Here is a 15,377-nt window from a genome sequence, read left to right on the forward strand (position 1 = left end):
AAGATAAATTATGTTAACCATGAGCGAAATATTTTACACAGGGCTAAAATCAGGCAGGCATAGTCAAAACCCAGTAGTGAGACAACATGTTTCAACGTAAAAGTCCCTCGGGAAAAAGTCAAATAAAAGCCTTAAAGAATGACTCTTAACAGCGAATTTATGGCCTTACAATTATATCACCAACATATGTTTGCTAGTGGATCTGGTAACTTCAAAAGTGCAAAAAGATATAGTAAAATATGTAAGAAAAAGCTTTTTATTGACTGTAAAGTATATAAATCAACAACAACAAAAAATAACATTGGTTATGCATTAAAATCTTACAAAACAGTTAAAATGGCATTTAAACTACTCATACAAAACAAATACAAAATGTATAAAATGTTTCACATGCACTGATGTAATTTCACTACCTTGAGTATTAATACAAAATTAATTTGGTAAACAAGTTTGTAAAAAAATAAACACACAGCAAGGAAAGAACAGACATTTTGTATAAAATTGTATGAAATGTTTATGCAATTTACATTTCAATACATACATGAATATGATACCTTCTCATTTTTAAACAATGAAATACAAACAAAATACAATTGGGGCTTTCAAAACTCTGATTTTCAGAATCATAAGGACCTGAACATTGTTTGTTTAAAAAGTGTCTATAAGAGCCATCAATGGTTTATTTCTGCTTCTGAGGGAAGCCCCTCAGCCAAACCATTATCCATTGCTCATCTTGCACAAAAAACAATCTGCATGTGTATGTGTGATAAATGTTCAAAAGCTTTCAGCAAGGAGGTAGAAATTAAATGTTGCCTTGAAATGAGCATTGACGCTCTACAATCACGAATGTAACGGAAGGCAAACAAATAAAAAGTCTTGTCTCGTCGTTAAAAAAGTCGGAATAACTATAAATGTTATGCGCTTAAAATTAACTAAAAAAACAAATGCTTATATATTCATATTCTAAAACACATATGTGACAAATAAATGCACCTATGATGAGCCTGTTTAATGCAGAACATAAAAATCTGCATGTACTGAATGGGCGAAAGAGCAGCACCCATGCATTACAGAATCAAAGAAAGCTACAATGCAAAGATTTTTAGAAAGGCCTCAAAACTGAGGTTATGTTTGGAATAGAATGCTACCTTACTATTTACTATATGCTGTGCATTATATAATGTATATTGCCAAACATTTATTTAAAATATTAAGTGAAACAATAGGAATAATTTCATAACATTTTGTAGTTGTAGTAAAACGGTGTAAATAGTAAGAGCATCATGGAAGTATGCTATTCCGAACATAGCCTCCTCCAACTCAAGACACAATAAGTCCAAATGCCAGTAAAGTCAATCAATGACAGTTATACCGGTGGATAATACTGATATAGTTATAAGGTAGCAATATAGTGCTTGGTTTTTAAAATGCATTAATTGTTCAGATCATTATAAACATTCTTCCCTAAAAATGTTACAATGTTCTTTCATCACCTCTGATGATTCATTGACGTTTGATTAAAATGCTGGGTTTTTTCTTGCCTCCTCACTCACACACACAGGTTTTAAAAGTCAGTTTTGGAGTGCTGAGACTTCTCTATTGGCTTCTCTGTCACAATCATATGCCGCGTCACACATCTTCATGGTCTTCAGCATTTGCAGGGCAGAGTTGTAGTATTGGAGCCACCTAACTGCCCCACTGCCATCAGCAGAATGTCCTTCTTTTCTTTATAAAAGCGCAGCTCTCGTCCGGCCAGACGAGCATCCTCTAGTTCACGCTCCGTAGCAGCCAGCTCTCGGGTAATGGTCCCGGATAAAGTGTGTTCTCGGCTGACCCAGTCGGCGGCCATTTGTGTGCGCATGTCATCATCCAGCGCTCGGTGAGAGTAATGAGCAAGCACTTCCTGTTTCAATGAAGTCAAAATGTTATTTACGTATATTTATGTAAGGATTTATACATTCCAACAATTAATATGATGCCTGGATTATAAATTCTATAGCTGATTAGAGAGAATATATTTGACTTTTCACCAACACATCAGATATTCACATAATGTTGAATGGCCTCTTTAAAATGGATTGTTAATCATTAAAAAATGAAAATACAAATATATGTTTTCACCTGACGGGAACACTGTCTTTCTCTCATGGCTTTGAGACTGCCATTCCAGTGAAGGAGCTGGAAAACCGTCATCAGTTCCTAAGAAACATTTAAAGTGTAAAGTTGCACACAATGTTCATCTCGCGTGTCACTGACTGACTGGAAGAGTTCCAATCATTTACGTTCATGCATTTGGCTGGTATTTTTATTCAAGCAAATAACAAATTCCAGTAGCTTAACTGGTACAATATGTTCGCTCTTACCTGGAATTCCAGCATTGACTTCCCCTTGTTCGACTCTAACATGAACCGAAAAGCACCAATGCCAGTGTTTGGGTTATCAGCTTCTTCTCTGTTCCCCTGTAGCAAACAAAGGAAGGTAAACAGTCTATAAAGCGAAATCAAAATGTATAAAATATGTCAAAGTTGATCTTAACTAAAAAAAACCTAAAGCAGGTATTTGATCTCTGCCTACTTCTAAATAAAGCTGTATGTCGTTGTCCCACACTCACGTTAAAAGAAGCTAAAGCCTCACAGACGCTCTTCTCGATGAATTCATCTGTGATGCGTCGAGACGGATGTTCATTGAAAACAGAATTCATCAGGGCGATTTTGGCTGCGCTCCGTCTGGCTTCAGCTTTGGTTGGGCAGAACTGAGAAGATCAAAGATGCTGTTTAACCACACTGTAACACAATCCTGAATATGCTCAAGAGAATTCTATTCAAACCATTTCCAAGAGATCCTCCAGAGAAAACATAAAATATTTAGACATAGACGGCAATCAAAGGCAATTTATTTTGTGAAGATCTGAGAGTAAATGAAGAGGGAATGTTGCACGGGACGCTTGCCTGAAAACTCCCGAAGCAACTGCCCCCAGGAAGACTGACGTAGCAGATGTAGGGGGGGTTATTAGACGGGACCATCTCATAAACAACGAGCGCTCCGTTTCTCAGATCAGCCCCCCGTGATTGCTTCATCTGCCAGAACTCTTGTAACGCCTCCACAACATTTACTGCAGGGTTCAGAATACATCATATCAGTATATTTTTTTCTATTGCAAGTGGCTATGGCACACACAGAAAATTGAGGAAATTAATTAAAACATTTTGTAAAAGAAGTTCAGTCTTAACAGGCAATATGCACAAGTAAATGGCTTAAGGAAGCTTATTGTTGTGGAACTGCTTAGCTACAAGTTCAAACAGGAAATCAGGGTGGTGTATGTGGACAGAACATCTTCACAAACAAACGCGCACAATTATGTGCAAAGGTCCTTCTTTCACAAAGAGAAACTGGACTAGTGTGGGCGTTCAGATGGTCCGAGATGTCTGGGCGGTAGATTAATACACTTAACCTGCCTGTAAACAACACAAACTGCAGAGTGTATCCGACAATAATCCCTTTAATGTAATTAGGTCAGCATGTTGGGGGTTCAGTCTGCTTCATTCAGAACGCTTGATTCGCATGTTTGGCCTCTAAAGGGCCGTGTGGATTGACAGCTCAATGAGCGAATTTCATGAAGACAGTCTTTTTTTGCATTGTGAAATTATTTTCATGACAACAGACCATTTTTATGAGCCTCCTTTACCCCTCTTAGGTTTTATTATACTAAAAATGATATTTAGTTGGTGTAAGACAATGGTAGGTACATTTGTGGTTAGTGTTTTTTTTTTTTTTTTTAATATCCTAATATTTGTTCTTTGCAGACTTTGAGTCTAGACTTCGTTTTCTTTATGTATAATTTACCTTTATTATTATTTTTGTATTATTTCTTTTGATTATGGGTTGAAATAAAATGGAAACATCTTGATAGACTTTGAATTGCAACCAAAATGACAATATGCACAAACGCAGACTTGTATTTGACAAAAAACAAAAAGGTTTTACTACAGTAACTATAGATTAACTATGGTATTTGTAGTAAAACTATTTTAACTGCAAATGTTCTATTATCTCACTATATACAGTGATCATGATATTTGTAGTAAAACTATGGTAATGCATCTTGCAATCTGTCAAATAAAGAAAAATCATGTTTACTACACTTTTACAATACTAAAATAATGGTAAATGTTACTAAAGTACCCTATATAATAGGTTTAATAAGCTAATACTCATTTCTAGATTCGTTTAGCCTGAAATCCGCTCAATGCAAAACATGACCCCACATACCCCTGCCGTATCCCTGCGTGTGTTTCGCAAAGCTCCGGACCACCGCGTCCACTGCTTCTCTCAGCACCGCAGGGTTGGTGGGATTGGACAGACCCAGACCCGACGACATGTCCATCGAACCGAACCCGCTTCCCATCAGGCTGTGGAGCTGAAGGGGCGGCGGTGGTGGCGGCGGCCCCGGAGAAGCGGACACCGACATGTGTGCAGGCTGTGCCGAAGGAAGGGTGCCTGTTACACCGGGTCGCAGGGACCGAAGAGTCCCGGTCGCGCTCGCTCCGTATCCGATACCGGGCTGTAAACGCTGATGGCGAAGTGACTCCATTGTTTCCAAAAGTGATGCGAAAGAAACCGACGCAATGCGAGCGACTCCTAAAATCAATCGCTAATGTAGCTAAAATGCATCGGACAAAAACGTAAACAGTTTCTTGGTGGTATGAGCTTTGTTGGGATAATGGATGTAAATATTATTTAATGTTTAGGGGGCAAAACTGAACCATAGGGAGGAAAAGGGAGCAGCGTATCCTCGGGTTTGACCAATGGATGCAGTCACACTGTGTGACGTGGCACCTCCGGCCATCCTCTCACAGATCCACATAACTGGTTAGTATATTTTTTTTATTTTTTGTGCGAATAAAACTTATTTTATTACAAACAAAGGTGGCATAAGTAGAAAAGCAGAGCAATCTATAATATATAAGAATGCCTGACATTGAATGCATTGTTCACCCGAAATTCTGAATCAACCTTCATGTTCAAAACCTCCGTTACTTTCTTTCTCCTGTAAAACAAACGCAGATATTTTGAGAAATGTCTCGGTGGTTTTGCGTCCATAAAATGAAGGTCGGGGGGGTCAATGTTGTTTGGTTATCTCTTGCGTTCTGCAGAAGAAAGTCATAGGCCTACATTTTGGAGTAACATAAAGGTAAATGTGTAAATGACACATTTTGGGGTAAACTATCCATTTAAAGTGAAGTAACCATTTGGGTTTGCTTACATACTTTGTGATTTTAATAAAAACAACATTCTTACATGTAGTATTCTTATTTAGCTGTGATGGTAATAGTTTGTTTTTGCATAATTAATACCATGTTTTCAGGTATGTCTTATGGTAGTACCCATGGTTTACAATCCAATAACATTTTGTGTGTGTAAGTTGTGGTTTGAAAATGTTACTTTGCACATTTTGGTTTATACTGAATAATGCAAGGGTCTTTGTGTCATAAAGAATAACGTATTCAGCTATGAGAGGTCCTCACTAATACATCTTCTGTGTTTATGTGTGTGGAAGTGTTGCCATTTTAAAATTTAAAACGGCAAAGGTCACTGAAATGTATATGCACAAAAATTGTGCAAGTATTTTGTCTGAGCTACAGTATGCTACATCATTTCTCTGTGTTCCCTAATGATCTTTTCACAGGCATTGCAAGCTCCCTCTTTAATGTCGAAACAATTTGTATAACCAACCTTTGTGTGAAAGCATAGTGTAATGACTGCTGAAGAGGATTTGTGTCTTGAAGGTAATCTTTTTTGTGTCATTTCTGGGTCTGTTTTAAAAAAATGTTGTTCTCACATGAAGAATGAATACTGAAGAGGTCATTTAAATATTAAACTATTCTGTTTGTATCATTTGAAATGTTATCAACATTTGTACAACGCAGTTGCACGATAAACAAACATAAAGAGCAGTACAAAAGCGAAACATTTTAATTATTCAATACACAACCATTTAAAAAAGGTGCTTCACAGCAGTGGTTCCAAAAAAATGTACTCAATGGTTATTATAAGAACCATTTATTTCTAAAGAAGCTTTTGTAAAACTAACATCCAAAGAAAAGGTTCTTCATGGAACCATTCAGCCAAAAATGGGCATCTTTTTTCAGAGTGAACATAAAGCACCACACCACACTAAACTGCCTTTAAATGCGTTACAATTTAATAAAATGCAACTAAAAGTTGTTCCACATTGATTTAGTTTAGTATCATTTAGTGTCTTCATTGCAAAAATGTTGCAATACAGGGTCAGAGTTTATTTAGGGAAGCCCAGCTGTAGCGGACAGACTTTTGGGAAGCCCCAACAGATTTAGCTCTCGTTGTGCAGACGTGTCTGTAAACTGCTGGAGATCGAAGAACATGCCTCGTCACTATATATAGGGCGTTCATGCATGTTTTTGGGACATCACAAGTCTTCGCTTTCCCTCGAGTCAGTGACAAGACTGTTCAGAGAGCTCTTCACGTGTAGATTGTCACTCTCACCTGCGATTGTCAGTCACAGCTGAAAAGCGCTGCCCGGCCGACACGACTCTTTATTCCCATTGGCTGTTTAGGCTTTGACCGGATCGTAGCGTTGCGCGTTATCGGTGTCCTATTGGAGAGAAACGCAACCGCAATCCAGCCACAAGCGCAACTCGGATCCGAAGTTGCGAAGTTCGCTGCTTGGATCGCGCGTTTGGAAATAAACGCGTAGAAACACATTGAGCGAAAACAGCGCGCGCGCCTCAACCGACTGAAGCACGGTAAGCGTTGTATAACGACATCGCCTCGTATCGCAGTATGTGTAATCTGCTCTGTGTGCTTCTTGCGGAAGAAGGCAGGGATCGTTTTGCATAGTGTGGGAACTGAATTGCTCACCGTGCGCAAAGTAAATACGCAGCGCATCACCATGATAAGCCCACGAATGCATGTAAACAATAGGCCACGTTAAGGTGCTGGAATGCAATGTGTCCGCCGCCTGACCGTTTTTGGGCACATTAGAGGGCCGCTTTATAAAACAGCAGTCTCTTGCGTATTGTTTGATGCGTATTTATGTTTTGTGTATTTAAATGGCAGACGATTTTATCCAATGCCACGTAGAGTGTATGTATGCTATAGCCTACGTACATTATATTATTAGTATGCGTGTTTCTTGTGGATCGAACACACAACATTGCGTTGCTGACGCATTCTGAAATGGGTTATACATGAACATGTATGTTTGTGTGCTGATATATAATAGCTGTTGTGGCTTACATTGGCCCTCTCTAAATATGGTGTTATATTTTTTTAAACACAACGTAACTGCTATACTGTATGCCATTGCTTAATACTTCAAGCTTGCATTTGATAATAATCTAGTTGAGTGTATCTTTCTCTTAGGTTTAATAAATGCTGTACAATTCTGCTTGTGGTTAGGATTGTAGGTGCTGTGCAGAGCCACAAGAGGGCCATGTCTGATAACAGCACCGGGTCCTCCAGTAACAGCTGGACTCTGCTGTCCCCAGAGGTGAATGTAACTTTATCATAATGCTTGGTCAGTATGTTTTTGTGAATGGATCACGTTTAGTCATTTGTGCTTTTATTTTGTTTCAGGAGGTTGCCGCTGACCCTGCCGCCCCCGTGGATGATGGGACAGAAAGTCTTGGAGATGCGCCCAGTCTTTCAGAAGAGTTGGCAGGTTACAAAATCTATTTATCCATCACTTTAGTGTAACTCAGAAATAGTCATTCTTACTTCATTTACTCACCCTCGTGTCATTTCAAACCTGTATGACTTTGTTCACAAAAGAAGAAATGTCTCGGTGGTTTTATGTCCTTGAAGTCAAACGGGGGCAACGTTGTTTGGTTGCCAACGATCTTCAAAATATCTTCTTTTGTGATCTGCAGTAGAACGAAAGTCATTCAGGTGTAAAAATGTTAATATTGAACTGTTAATCTGTGGTTATTTCAGGGAGTTCTTTGGAGGTGAGGTCACTTGATCCTGAGACGTCAGTGGTGGAGAGCATCTTGTCAGAGGAGGGTCACCAGGTCAGTGCATCAACACCGGTATGTACATTTTTATTTTTAGTTATAATGTGCTTTCTTTTCTTCCAAAATCTCAATATTATAAATAAACTGTCTATAGAGTCTTTATTGACCTTTTGGTCCCTATAGACATTTTGTTTGAATATAGCATCATTTTAGTTCAAAACTAACATGGTGTCGACTTTAATATAACACTTTCCAAAATCCAGATTTGCCAGGAAACATCCCCAGAATGCTTTGAAGACATGGCCGCATCTGGCCAGGCTTCTGCTGAACTCGATCCAGAGATCCATGCTCCTGTCATCCACGACACCATCACCAGTTCTCCTCCCGACAGTGACCTTCTGGGTGCCGTGCCGTTCAGCATCGCTATAGAATCGGCCTTCCAGTTTTCAGAGGAGTCGGCCCTAGATGAACCCACTGAAGAGGACGTCACCGATGTCTTCCCCAGCCAGCATATCCCCGTTCAAGAAAGCCCCATCCCTGAACTAGAGCCCAAAATCACCTCCACCCCTGAACCGTTTCGAGAAATAAGCCCCTCCCACGATGTCTCTGAATTTACAGACATAAGCCCCGCCCCTGATTCTTCGGCAATCCCTGTGGTTGATATTCAAGCTGATGTACATCCTGCTCCTGAAACCCCGCCTCTGGCTTCACCCTATGAGGCCGATACAGGCTTTGGCTCCATGGTAGAAAGCCCCGCCCCTGACAGTCCTTACCCGGAAACAATTGGATTGGTGGAAACCGAGGAGGAGGAGCCTACCATTGAGCTGCAGGGGAAATTCCCAGATGTGGTCAGAGAGCCAGGTATGATGTTCATACAATATTATAAATAACACATGAATGAAAAACATGAGAAACTGAGACCTGTTTATGATTTTGAGTCTTTGTGTTGTGTTTAAAGAAATAGTTTTCTCTGTACAATGAAAGTGAATGTTGCCTAAGCTCATGTTTTGTTTACCTTCTCATTAAGAAGAACTATCAGCGGGCGGCTCAACAGAAGGGGACGGTCTAAGGCTCCGACACGTGCAGCCAACCATAGTGCTGAAGCGAAGCTCTGACGATGAAGACGAAGAAGAAGAGGAGGAGTTTACTCTGCCAGAGAGGAAGGAGGAGAAGCAAGGCTTCTCTTTGAATCAGCTGATAGTTGGATTGCTGGTGCTGCTCTGCATCGGCTCTTTCTTTCTCACGGGTGAGATGCATGACTAACATCCAAAAGTAAAGTTATAAATTACATTATAAGAACTGAGAAATGTCACACATTTGCCATTGAACATCATTTAATACAGATGATGTGATGCATAGCATTGATTATGCAGAGACTCGTAACGCTTGGTTATGATTACATGCCACATTGTGTGATAAAATAAGAGAATTGTTTTTGACATTTTCAGTGGTTGAATTAATTTTACTATGCCTCCAGGTTCTGTGGTTGACCAGTCTGGTGGTAGGTACAGCGTGTGAGCTGGGTGGCAGTACATGCTTGTGCTTAAGCTGTGGATAGGAGTTGCCCTCTTATGCTTATTACAGAGTCATTTTAGGCCCGGGTGAATTTGATCTCATGGGCAGCTGCTGAGGGCAGCCTCTATCCTGACCCCTGTTCATTACCCACAATGCACTGCTTTTCTGAGGGGCTAAAGGTGAAGTGTGTCATTTGTGTGTCATTAACAGTAACCAGCAGAATTGCAAAATAACGTTTTTAAAGCAATTTATTTTATTGATTGTAACAGGTTGAGCCAATGTTGGTATGTTTCAACTGATCATTCAACAGTCAGATTGCAGTTCCATTTGGTGCCACTAGTGGTGCTAAAGTAACACACTTCATCTTTAATTCTTACTGTTTGTAGTGTCATACTCTAAATAATGGCTTAACACTAAGAATGTGCTGAAATAAATTTGAATGGCGGGGATACTAAATAATCCATACCTAAACAAAAAATGATGTGGTTTGTGTCGTGCTGTCAAAGCAAGCTGGTATTTAAAAGTGTCACCTGGTTACATTACTCAATTGTGTCTTGTGATATTAGAGAGCTGGTTAAAAGTTTCTGTCATCTGACAAGACTGCATTAACTGCACTTTAACTTTCTCATTAAAAAACATGACGAATGCTTCTTTTCCTCCCGCAGAGGATTTCGACGGTACCGAACTAAGTGACGAGGTCAGTGGTGTTACATCGTTTTTTTTATTTATTGAGAAGCCGTTGTTTTCACCTGAAGCATTTTTTGTTTGATGAATTTCATCTCTGTTCGCAGGAGCTGCTTGATAAACTCGCCCAAGAGAATAAACAAATGAATATATTGGAGGCCCAGATAGAGGTTAGCGTTTTGATGTCATCTGGTTTACAAGGACGGTTCACACGAAAGATATAAATTAACTTTGTTTTTACCCTCATGTTGTTCAAAACCTGTATATGACTCTTTATTTCGTGAAACATGAATTTTAAGAATTTGAATGCCTAAGTGGTATTGTGTTCATACAGTGGAGGTCAATAAGGGCCAATGTTGTTTGGTTACCAACATCCTCAAAAATATCTTTTGTGTTTTGCAAAAGAAAGTAGATCATACAGGTTCGAAATGACACGAGGGTGAGTAATGATGCAAGAGTTTTCATTTCTTGGTGAACTGTCCCCAGTGTATTCTCGTATAATTTTCTATTGTATGAACTTTTTCCACTCAGTATTCTTGGAAGAATATTTCAGTGTAGATTATTTGAAATATATATTTTTCAGTCTCAGAAAGCTGAGTTGGACAAAGCTTTGAAAATGGTCGCAGTGAAGCACAGTACAGAGAAAGGTGCGCTGGAGAACGAAAACATTCGGTTAAAGGAGCAGATCTCTGAACTTCCTGGTTTAAAAGACGAACTTCAAATGCTCAGAGCTCGAGTTGCTGAACTCACCCAACTCGCAGGTACAAAGAGAAAGAGAATTACTCAAACATTACCGTGAATAAAATATGCAAGCACATACATTGAGTCTACCGTATATTCCTTACTAAGCAATGTTCTTTGTCCCTCAGTTAAAGAAGATCTCCAACAGCAAGCCCCCAGCACTGAACCACCTTCCACCGGCGAGTCCGATCCAGCAGAAACTGATAAACCCTGGGATAAGAAAGAAGAACTCAAGAGACAGAAATTTCTGTTGGAGGAGAGCAGGAAGAGGTTGGAGGGCATGAAGAAGCAAGGCTGGAACGGACATGATTTGAGGGAGAGCCTGGTGGAGATGCAGAAGAGGCTCTCCAAACAGGTGGACCAACTGGGCAAGAGAGAAGAATGGAAGAGGAAACACCAAGAGCACAAAGGAGAAAAGAAAGAATGGGACAAAAAGAAAGAAGAGCAAAACCACTGGAAGAAGGAGGCTGAGAAAGGGAAGGAGCGCAAACATGGCAAGAACAAACACAACGGTGACGACAAACGCAAAGAGCATTTCAAGAAGTACAAAGAGGAGTGGGACCACAAGAAGAACGAGAGAAGACTGGAGAGAGAGGGGAGACAGAAAGATAAACCTTGGCAGTGCAAACCGTCCAAGCATCATCACCACCATCATCACCATCATGAGCAGGTAGACTTTTGGAAACACCAGGAAGAGAAGCTCAGGAGGTACCGGCATCCGGTTGAGGGCTGCCACGGCGTAGACAACTGTGCATACGCAGAAGGCATTGTTCCCGTCAAGCTGGTTGAGTTTCAGGACCTCCTCGAGGTCTACCTGAGCAAACTGGAGGGGGTTCCCGAAGAAAACAAGGTGGCTCTCCGGCGACTCGCTTCTCAGTTCTTCAGCGGTGGCGTTTTCAACCACGACAGGATGCTTTTCGGCGAGTTCGCCGAGGACGTCGCGGACATCTTGGAAGATTTGGCAGACGGTCTGGAAGATGGGCCGGATGACAATGATTCACTGGAGGAGCAGATGGAAGATTTTGAGAAGGACGCACTGTTGAAGTTCGCGACGCCGGCGGCATAATGTTGATCGTGCTCGATACAAAACTCTCTTGAAGGAAAACTATGTATGTTTGAGAAACAGTCTTAGGCTCTGTAGACTGTAGATGTACTTTCTTGTATATATAATATTGAGTTTTGTCATTAGTGACGTCCCACTTTTGCTTTGGGTGTTTTGCTGTAAGCTACCTGTGTCTTGTTCTTCAACGGCACATCTTTGGCTCTTGCTTGCTGTGTAAAGTGTCACCTTCCGTAGGTGCTTTGCAAACACATGGATCAATTACGTAATCCATAATATGGAGTTGTGAACAAGGTTAATGCTAAACTGGGTGCGTGCAGTAAAACTCGCTGGTCCCCTTCTTTAAAATACAACTTAAAAATGTAATTGTACTTAGAAAAGTGATTTTCTTTTAGCTTTCTATATTTTTGGCTCTTAATTTTTAAGAGCCAAAAGTATTTTATTTAAATACCGTTTTGCCCGTGGTTTCACTTGCTAAGCTGGTAACAAGCTGGTTTCTTTTAAAGTTTGGTATATGCCTCTCTTTAGAGGTCATTGTGAGCTTTCTACCCCACGTTCTTCACTGTAAATGACTAATGTTCTGAGTTTTTTTTTTCTAAATAGAAGTTTGAAATGTTTGCTTATGTGCCTCTATTAGTGAACACAGAATGCTGGTACTAAAGTAAATGGTCGGCTCATGTCTCAACACTAACACCACACTGAGTGAAAGTGGAGAAATAATGGATTTATTTGCACTGTTTTGATTTGGACGTTTCTCTTCACTCCATGTCTTTGGAAATCAGCCATTGTAATGAATCATTGAGATTTGATTTGATTTGATTGTAGCCGTGTGTTTTTGTTGCAATCTCTGGAATGAATACCATTTGAATTTTGGCTTTTCTCGTTCGATTTGTAAATATGAAGAAAAATGTTATTTGATGGAACACGTAATTTAAAGTAAAGGTGATCATATGGCACAATGTCCTTTGATATTTAATTTGAAGAACGATGTAAAATGACTTTAATACAGTTTCAAAGAATTAATAAAAGACCAAATGTCACAGTTTATCAATGTGTGCATTTTTTGATCGATAATAAAAAAAAGTGGAATGCAATGCATTCGTGCAAATATTTATTTAGAAATTTTATAATTTTAAAATTTTAAGGTAAGACATAAATGCTGCATCATAATTATTGAAAATAACCTCATGAGCAGATCAAAAAAGTTTTTGTTTATATTCAGTATAATAGCAAATTCCATTACTGACCTCTAAAATTGATCTTAGGATGGTGTTAATAAGGTCATTGTGTAATTCCAGTATGTCAGTTGATGCCGAGTAAGTTTTGATGGAGTTATCAGATTAAATTTCCCTGATGACAGATGTTTGCATTGACAACAATTAGGAAACCTGATAGGGGGGATGTAGAGTACTCAACCCACATGTGAAATGTTAAGCTTTAAAATGGACAATTTCTTTGCATTTACAAAAAAACCTAATGCTATAACACATAAACCCTATATGTATAAAACAAAACAAAACACATTGTTAGATGTATATCATGTGTGCTTTCATCTATATGCGTGCGTGAGAGATTCCGAGCTTCACTATGGAAACAGTGGCGATAAGAACAGTCTGACTGGTTGTGAAAAGAAGCCGGGGGTGTGATTTTGAGTTTTCCGCTGAGTTTGACAATAAGATGAAGAATATAAAAGCTGAGATGTGGTCATTTACTCAGCACATCACTTCCAACATCACTCCTCAGGTCAGGTGAGTCCGTGTGGTTCTTTAGCTCCATTATTAAGTGTATTCATTTTATTTCTTCCTTCTAATAATAAAAGTAACCATAACTATACTCATTTGGTGTATAACTAAGTTAGTTAGAGCATGCAAAAGTCAAGCTACTGATGAAATATACCCCTTGAATGATCTGTTTTCTGATCAGCTTATACATGTTGATGCATTAATAGGTATTGTAACTGATAGTATGATATATTGTGTATATTGAATATTTATATTAGTATATTATATATATATATATATTATACTTGTCTGTAAACTTGATTTAAGCTTCGATTTAATTGCTATCACAAACATGATATAGTCAGTTTCACCTAAATGAATAACCTGTCTTCATTATTTTCTAGTCATCTAAGCATCCTGCTCTCAAAATCATGGAATCTGCCATTAATGTGCTGGTTTCCCAGTTCAAGACTTACGCTGGGAAGGATGGCTCTGCCTACACACTGAGCAAAGAAGAATTTAAAAGTTTGCTTACATCCCAGCTCACAAATCTTGTGAAGGTAAAACTACATGAGGATTACATTGTACTGTAAAAATCCCTTGTACTTTACAATAGCTTGATATATTACAACTCTAAAGCCTCCTTGTCTTATGCTTTAGAGCCAACTAAAGTTCCAAAGTTCACTTGTAAAAACAAAAATATCCATGTTCTGACAAATACACTTAATCTAAAAATAATAATACGTATAATGTTACATCAAGAACGTTTTTAATCTCCACAGAACCATATAACCGACTCAAAATGGTTCTTGGTAAGAAGAGGCATCTCTACTGATCCTCAGGTGCTGCACAGAACCTTCGAAGAACCTTTATTCTTAAGACTTCTTAAGAGTTTTTATTAAACTTTGTTCTTTATGTGCATCCTTTGAGCTACATTTTTGATTTTGAAAATAGTTTGGTGTAGGTTACAATTACATTTTCCAGTCTTCCGTGTAAGTCATGTTATCTGTTAGCTAGTTTTATTGTGGTGTTTGCTGAAATCTTTATTTTAGGGCCTTAACCAACATACACAAAAACACACCTCCATTGTTGTACATTCCACAAAATTCCCATACATCCAGGCTAAAATGAACCTTTACAGATCCAAACTATGCTACTAACACACAATGGTTGGTTTCAGCATGATAACAGCCAAACTAAATCGGTAAGAGACAAAGGAAAAAATGCCTCATCAGTGCAGAACAGGAACTCCTGCCACATTAATAGGTCAACAGAAAAGAATGTACAGTACCAGCAACACACACTAGATGGCAGCACTAGATTTTATCATAAGTGTAAACACATGCCTGTCCATGTGTCTCTCCCACAGAATGCTTCTGACCCAGCAGTGGTTGACCAGCTCATGAGCTCATTGGATGCTAATAATGATGGGGAGCTGACGTTCCTGGAATTCTGGCAGCTGATTGGCAATCTGGCAAACAAGCATGGTGGTTTCGCCCAATGAAGAGCTAGAATGTCATTTTATGATTATACAAAATAATAGTCCATTTTGAAACTATTGTGTTACATTGTGTCCTGTTACTTCCTGTTAAAACATGGATGACACTAAATAAAAGAAACCACTGTTAATGGGCTATTGCCTTGACTCTTTACTGACCATGTCAT

General features: G+C 39.1%; 3 protein-coding genes across 7 annotated transcripts; 2 read left to right on the forward strand and 1 right to left on the reverse strand.

The window, feature by feature from the left end:
* Positions 1-327: 327 nt before the first annotated feature.
* On the reverse strand, positions 328-4,599 carry lix1l (limb and CNS expressed 1 like). The gene is made up of 6 exons (XM_057354778.1): positions 4,270-4,599; positions 2,949-3,112; positions 2,612-2,752; positions 2,364-2,459; positions 2,122-2,199; positions 328-1,903 (listed from the first exon to the last, which is right to left on the reverse strand). The coding sequence occupies exons 1-6, from the start codon at positions 4,589-4,591 to the stop codon at positions 1,649-1,651; spliced, it is 1,056 nt and encodes a 351-aa protein (XP_057210761.1). The 5' UTR covers positions 4,592-4,599; the 3' UTR covers positions 328-1,648.
* A 157-nt stretch (positions 4,600-4,756) lies between these two features.
* On the forward strand, positions 4,757-13,056 carry pbxip1a (pre-B-cell leukemia homeobox interacting protein 1a). Of its 5 annotated transcripts, none has more exons than XM_057354774.1 (11): positions 4,757-4,869; positions 7,438-7,528; positions 7,615-7,699; positions 7,972-8,066; positions 8,255-8,852; positions 9,019-9,237; positions 9,469-9,492; positions 10,172-10,203; positions 10,298-10,360; positions 10,774-10,951; positions 11,060-13,056. In XM_057354774.1, the coding sequence occupies exons 2-11, from the start codon at positions 7,472-7,474 to the stop codon at positions 11,995-11,997; spliced, it is 2,289 nt and encodes a 762-aa protein (XP_057210757.1). In that variant the 5' UTR covers positions 4,757-4,869; positions 7,438-7,471; the 3' UTR covers positions 11,998-13,056. The 5 variants fall into 5 exon arrangements, with proteins under 5 accessions (XP_057210757.1, XP_057210759.1, XP_057210756.1 ...); XM_057354776.1 differs by lacking the exon at positions 4,757-4,869 and adding an exon at positions 6,196-6,782 and having other exon boundaries at positions 7,972-8,048; XM_057354773.1 differs by lacking the exon at positions 4,757-4,869 and adding an exon at positions 6,202-6,782.
* Positions 13,057-13,631: 575 nt separating this feature from the next.
* s100a11 (S100 calcium binding protein A11) lies at positions 13,632-15,340 on the forward strand. The gene is made up of 3 exons (XM_057354314.1): positions 13,632-13,739; positions 14,117-14,272; positions 15,082-15,340. Exons 2-3 carry the CDS (start codon positions 14,144-14,146, stop codon positions 15,214-15,216), a joined length of 264 nt encoding a protein of 87 aa, XP_057210297.1. The 5' UTR covers positions 13,632-13,739; positions 14,117-14,143; the 3' UTR covers positions 15,217-15,340.
* The last annotated feature ends 37 nt before the right edge of the window (positions 15,341-15,377 follow it).

The sequence above is a fragment of the Triplophysa rosa genome, linkage group LG16, assembly GCF_024868665.1.
Source record: "Triplophysa rosa linkage group LG16, Trosa_1v2, whole genome shotgun sequence".
Lineage (NCBI taxonomy): Eukaryota > Metazoa > Chordata > Actinopteri > Cypriniformes > Nemacheilidae > Triplophysa > Triplophysa rosa.

What these genes read in the sequence shown, in the direction of transcription:
- lix1l (XM_057354778.1), bottom strand. Translation starts at nt 4,591, where the DNA reads ATGGAGTCACTTCGCCATCAGCGTTTACAGCCCGGTATCGGATACGGA. An exon ending in AGGCTTTAGCTTCTTTTAAC is followed by an intron (nt 2,460 to 2,611) that starts GTGAGTGTGGGA and finishes TGTTTGCTACAG; the next exon opens with GGGAACAGAGAAGAAGCTGA. An exon ending in AAAGACAGTGTTCCCGTCAG is followed by an intron (nt 1,904 to 2,121) that starts GTGAAAACATAT and finishes TCATTGAAACAG; the next exon opens with GAAGTGCTTGCTCATTACTC.
- pbxip1a (XM_057354774.1), top strand. Translation starts at nt 7,472, where the DNA reads ATGTCTGATAACAGCACCGGGTCCTCCAGTAACAGCTGGACTCTGCTG. An exon ending in TGTGGTTGACCAGTCTGGTG is followed by an intron (nt 9,493 to 10,171) that starts GTAGGTACAGCG and finishes TTCCTCCCGCAG; the next exon opens with AGGATTTCGACGGTACCGAA. An exon ending in GTACCGAACTAAGTGACGAG is followed by an intron (nt 10,204 to 10,297) that starts GTCAGTGGTGTT and finishes CTCTGTTCGCAG; the next exon opens with GAGCTGCTTGATAAACTCGC.
- s100a11 (XM_057354314.1), top strand. Translation starts at nt 14,144, where the DNA reads ATGGAATCTGCCATTAATGTGCTGGTTTCCCAGTTCAAGACTTACGCT. An exon ending in AGCTCACAAATCTTGTGAAG is followed by an intron (nt 14,273 to 15,081) that starts GTAAAACTACAT and finishes TCTCTCCCACAG; the next exon opens with AATGCTTCTGACCCAGCAGT.